Here is a 6024-nt window from a genome sequence, read left to right as displayed (position 1 = left end):
CTGGCATTGTTTACTGAGCCCAGCAGAAAACAGCACGAATGGGGAACTTGAAAACGATGCTTTTGATTGGTTGCGTCTATTTCTTTACACTTTGCACAGGTAAGCAGCGACAATGGGTTATTTGGCTTCAACTTCAGAAATGAAGCACAGCTAGAAACTAATATATATTTTAAATACAAAAAATTGTCCATGTTTGCAGGTGTCAAGTCTGACTCTGAAGTTCTACTGGTCCAGTCAGATCCAGAAGTGAAAAAGCCTGGAGAGTCTGTCAAGCTGTCCTGTAAAACCTCTGGGTTCCTTCTCACCAGCTACTACATGCACTGGATTCGCCAGTCCACGGGAAAGGGACTGGAGTGGGTAGGACGGATTGACCCAGCAGATGGAGAAACAAAGTATGCGGAGGCTGTTAAAAATAGATTCATCATCACCACAGATAATCCCAACAATATGGTTTATTTGGAAATGAACGATCTGAAGACTGAGGACACAGCTGTTTATTACTGTACGAAAGGCACAGTGGTAAACTCTGACCCTGAATCCTGCCACAAACCTTCCAGTTTAAATCTAGCTCACGGCACTAGGGGACAGAAGAACACAGAGGAGTATTTTCTGTATATTCATGAGCTCCCAAATTGTCTTTATTAACACTTGACTCTTGTGGCTTTTTTTCAATTATGTGTTTGATATTTGTTATTAGGGATGCCTACCAGATACGAAAAGAGGAATATGCCATCAACACTCAATGCCAAACAGAGTCATGACTAAACCGCTTTTACGAAGTGTTATCCCCATCCTATTGTTCCCCCCCCCTCCCCCTTTTACCTCTCTTTTAATTTATTTTATCTTGACGTATTTTACTCCTCCTTACCCACGGACCCCTTTGTTACCATATGACTTTGTCTAATCTATCCTTGATATTTTAACTATGAATGCCTCCCCTTTTTTATTTATATTTTTTCTTCTTTTTAAAATTTAGCATTGTAAGCCGTCTAGATAATCATTGATAAGACGGAATATCACGTATGAAATAAACTTATTTTATACATCCCTGCTGCTAGAATTCCAAAGGTGGTCATTCAAATTAATGAAACAATAAACTAGAATAAAGACACATTATTGATTTATTTCCAGGCACAACCATAGAAGTCTTTGGCGAATGTGTTTTTTAATTGTCATATCTCTACTGTTAAGAAAGTGGCTCCTAAAACTCCTGTTTGGCCATACAGTTGGAAATATTTTTCAAAGATGATCATTACCTGTGGCGGGCTTCCCGACCCGATTTTTATAGGAAGCTTTTCAAAACCCAAAGGAGAACATGCCCGGGAAAATACGAACATCTGGTAACCCTAGGCATAGTATACCAGCACCTAACATTATGTGCCCACTGGTGCCTAAGTGGAGTTAGGCGCTGATAGGAGCAATTCTATAAACGGTGTCTACCTTTCATTGACCTGTGGTAGGAGGTGTTTTCAATGGCACCTATCAATTTAGGCAACGTTTAAAAAATCAGGCCTTTCCTGTGCTACACTGAGTCATTCAGATGGAGGGTCCCAGGTACATAATGGCCCCAACCTCATAATTATAGAAAACAGAGCATCCAAGTTCACACTGAGGGCCTGATTCTATCCATGATGCCAAAATAATCAGCGTCATTCCGCACAGTGCTCAGCATGATTCCATAAAAGGCTCCCACTATATTCAGATTCATGCTTAGAAACATTGAAACATGATGGCAGATAAAGTCAAATGGCCCATACAGTCTATCCATCTGCACTAGTCATTATCTCTTCCTCTTTCTAAGAGGTCCCAAATACCTATCCCAGGCTTTGTTGAAATCAGACACAGCTTCTTTCTCCACCACCTCTATTGGGAAACTATTCCACCATCTACCACCCTTTCTGTAAAAAAGTATTTCCTTACATTACTCCCGAGCCTATCACCTCTTAGCTTCATCCTATGCCCTCTCATTCCAGAACTTCCTTTCACATGAAAGAGACTCAACTCATGTGCATTTGCTCAACGTAGGTATTTAAACATCTCTATCATATCTCCTCTCTCCCGCCTTTCCTCCAAAGTATACAGATAGAGATCATTAAGTCTGTCCCCATACGCCTTATCACAAAGACCACACACCATTTTAGTAGCCTTCCTCTGGACCGACTCCATCCTTTTTATATCTTTTTGAAGGTATGGCCTCCAGAATTATACACAATATTCTAAATGAGGTCTCACCAAAGTCTTATACAGGGGCATCAATACATCCTTTTTCCTACTGGCCATATCTCTCCCTATCCTTCTAGCTTTCGCCATCACCTTTTCAACCTGTTTGGCCACCTTATGATCATCACATACAATCACACCCAAGTCCCGCTCTTCTGTCGTGCACATAAGTTCTTCACCCCCTAAACTGTACCGTTGCCTCTGGTTTTTGCAGACGAAATGCATTTCTTAGCATTAAAATTTCAGACCGTTCTTTATGCTTCACCAGGTCTTTCTTCATGTTATTCACAACATCTGGCGTGTCTACTCTATTGCAGCGTCTTCCCTGTTGAAAATATCAGCAGCATTTCTTTCAGATTTTCTGCCAGAACAAAACTGGTGCAAAAGTATCTGCCCTTTCAAGTGAATCCAAGATGCAGAAATTGCTGGACCCGCCATCATTCCTAATTCTGTGTCGAACCAAGCAGTGTTTTGTGGTGGGTGTAACCGAGGCTGGAGAAGAGTTGCTAGCATTCACCATCTCCTCGGTTATCAATTTCTGCTCTGTCAACCACAAAACATGAGGGAAACACATCGTAGACAACTAACTCAAAATATTTAATATCACTAAATCCCACCCTCTACTCAAAAAACCTCCATTCTCTCATCTCAATTACCCTATTTATAATTCTGTCTTCCTCACATTACTATAATGTAGTATATTCATTCTGTAATTCGAAATATTGTAAGTCGCCTTGAACCTGTTTAGGCATAGCGTGACTCAGAAATACTGGATTAGATTAGATTAGAGATAGGTTGTCATTTGAAAAGAATGTTGTCCACTACTAATAGTTTGCCATCTTCTTACCCTGTTTGTAGGGTTACCAGATTTTACTCTCATAAAATCCGGACCCCCCTAGCCCCGCCCAGTTCTGCCCAGCCCCACCCCTCAACCTGTTCTCGTCCTCGGGACCATGTCAGGAGGGCATCTGCATAAGCACGGTACTGTTCTTAGGTTCCAACTACTTAAGTCTCCATCAAACTCACTCCAGTCCATTTACACCATCTCAGCCATTGAAGCCCCTCCCAGCCCATCCTCCACCAAACAGCCATATATAGACACAGACCGTGCAAGTCTGCCCAGTCCTGGCCTTAGTTCTTCAATATTTACTATTATTTTCTGATTCTAGATCCTCTGTGCTCATTCCACGCTTTTTTGAACTCCGTCACCGTTTTCATCTCCACCACCTCTCTCGGGAGCGCATTCCAGGCATGCACCACCCTCTCCGTATACAAGAATTTCCTTACATTGCTCTTGAGTCTACCACCCCTCAGCCTCAAATTATGTCCTCTGTTTTTACCATTTTCCTTTCTCTGGAAAAGATTTTGTTCTACGTTTATACCCTTCAAGTATTTGAACGTCTCCCCTACCCTTTCTTTCCTCTAAGGTATACATATTCAGGGCTTCCAGTCTCTCCACACACATCTTTTGGCGCAAACCTCCTATCATTTTTGTCGCCCTCCTCCGGACGGCTTCAAGTCTTTTTGTGATACGGTCTCCAAAACTGAACACAATACTCCACGTGGGGCCTCACCAATGACTTGTACATATGGGGAGTTTTTTTGAAACTAGGGATAGCTCATGAATGGCTATTTTGACTAAAAAACATTCAGCACCTGTGAGCACTTGAAATCTTTTTTCTCCCTGGTATATGAATTTCAGAATTGCACTAACAGGATTTAAACACATTTAGAGAGTTTGATCCAATAAGCACCTATATTCTTTGTATTGAGTTGTCATAGCTTGACAGTAGTAAATTTTGAAAGTTTTATAGTAACCCGTCAATCTCATCTGTGACTTCCTTTGACCTGTCCAGTTCCACTTCAAGACATTTCAAGGGTAAGTTATGCAAATTCATAGGCAAAACTTCTTGATTAAAAGTCAGGCGCATCCTTGGAGCTCAATGATCACTGGAGTGACAGAGATAGTTTATGGCCTAGAGAAGAATTTTGGTGCTGGAATTGTTTCATTTTTTTGGATTCAATATGAAGCTTTTGTTCGGTTGTCTGGTTTTCCTGGCAGCCTATCCAGGTAAGCGAATTACAGGAGAAAAATTAAGTGTCCACGAAAGCGAATAATTGCAGAATTTCTAATTAAAATTTGATTTGTTTCTTCCCTCCCACTCCCCAGGTGTCCAGTCCAATGTTCAACTAATTCAATCTGGGTCAGTAATTAAGAAGCCTGGAGAATCTGAAACATTGTCCTGTAGAACCATCGGATACACTTTCACCAGCTACTGGATTAGCTGGGTTCGTCAGGCTCCTGGGAAAGGTCTGGAGTGGGTTGGAGCCATTGATCCCTCAGATGATGAGACACACTATGCCCAGTCTTTTCAAGGAAGATTTAAAATCACTGTGGACACTTCATACAGCTCGTTGTATCTACAAATGAACAGTCTGAAAACCGAAGATACCGCCACATATTACTGTGCGAGAGACACAATGAGAATCAGGAAGCTCAAAGCAATACAAAAACTACTGTATTTACAACAGAAAGGTAGCTCTCCGCTGAACCAAAAGGGGGCAGCATCAACTTGTAAAACACCATCTCTCTTATAATTGTGCTATCAGTTCCAAGCACTCTGCTTAATTCATTTATAAATTAATCAGCAATCCAAAGTGAAAGCTAGCTGGAACATAACACTTATTCCTGACTTCTTGTATAGATTCTTTATAACTTTGTCCGAAGTGACAGATAGAATCCTAAACAAGAGCATAGATAAGGTTACCACATTTTAAAAAGGAAAACCCCAAACACATGACCCTGTCCCATACCACCTCCAGCCCAGCTCCCAGAAAGCCTCCTCTCTTTGTAATGAGCTCTGGCTGCATCTGGAGGGCCTGGAGCATTTGCAGATGCTTGTGATGTCATCCATGCATGCTCAGAGGTCCTCCAGATGCAGCCAGAGCTTGTAGGGGCTTTCCAAAATCCAGACAAACACCGGGTTTTGTAAAGTTCAGTCCTCTAAAAAGAGGACATGACCGGGTTTTCCCAGACATCTGGTAATCCTAGGCATAGAGAAGGTAGCCTGTAAGTTTTGCACAGAGCAGGACAGGGCTTTTGTGAGGGGGTACGCAGGGATACTTTCCCATTGCTTGATAAAAATGACCTATGTTCCTTAAGTATTAACAAAAAAGCTCAGGTTCTGCACACTAAGGGCCTGATTCTGGGAAACGCGTGTCTCGATGGCAGGCAGTGGCAAGCGTCCTACCGTTGTCTGGCAGTCAATCAGGATGCATGTTTCTTAGGTGGCCGACGATACCGGCGTCCTGTACAGAATCAAGCCCTCAATGCTGACTGTTCATGGATTTTGTGACTGATTGCAGGGAAGCTTGGCTACTGTAGGGTGAGTCCCTATTTGAGTTCCAGCACCTTTTATGCCAGAAAAAATGCACTGGGCAGGACCGACAGTAGCCATCTGCTGGATAGATTAGATGGACCCTACTAGTCTTTATTTGCTCTATGTAATATGGTAGTGTCCAACATTCAATGAAAGCGTAGCCTTCAGGGCAGAAAGGAGGATAAATTTAGGGAAGGGGATCTTTAGACTTGATGGGCTATGGCCCTTTTCTGCCGTCATTTTTCTATGTTTCTAAAGATACATAATGATAATCTTTAACTTTATATCAGGAATGTTTTAATAAGGTATCCTAAAAACTATTAATACAAACAAAACTACGTGAGTATCATTGAAAAGTAATGGCAAAATTACAAAAAGAAATCAATATAGGACCAAATGTTTTCCAGATGCGGGAAATTGGTAC

General features: G+C 41.7%; 2 gene segments (V, D, J or C); both read left to right on the top strand.

The window, feature by feature from the left end:
• On the top strand, positions 1-761 carry LOC117350398. The segment is given in 3 exon segments: positions 1-99; positions 200-611; positions 698-761. Coding segments are annotated over 3 exon segments (537 nt in total).
• A 3418-nt stretch (positions 762-4179) lies between these two features.
• On the top strand, positions 4180-4818 carry LOC117350397. The segment is given in 2 exon segments: positions 4180-4291; positions 4391-4818. Coding segments are annotated over 2 exon segments (474 nt in total).
• Positions 4819-6024: the final 1206 nt, after the last annotated feature.

This window comes from Geotrypetes seraphini, chromosome 16 (genome assembly GCF_902459505.1).
Source record: "Geotrypetes seraphini chromosome 16, aGeoSer1.1, whole genome shotgun sequence".
Classification (NCBI taxonomy): domain Eukaryota; kingdom Metazoa; phylum Chordata; class Amphibia; order Gymnophiona; family Dermophiidae; genus Geotrypetes; species Geotrypetes seraphini.
Note: the sequence above shows the minus strand (reverse complement) of the source record. Positions and strands in the feature narration are given on the sequence as shown.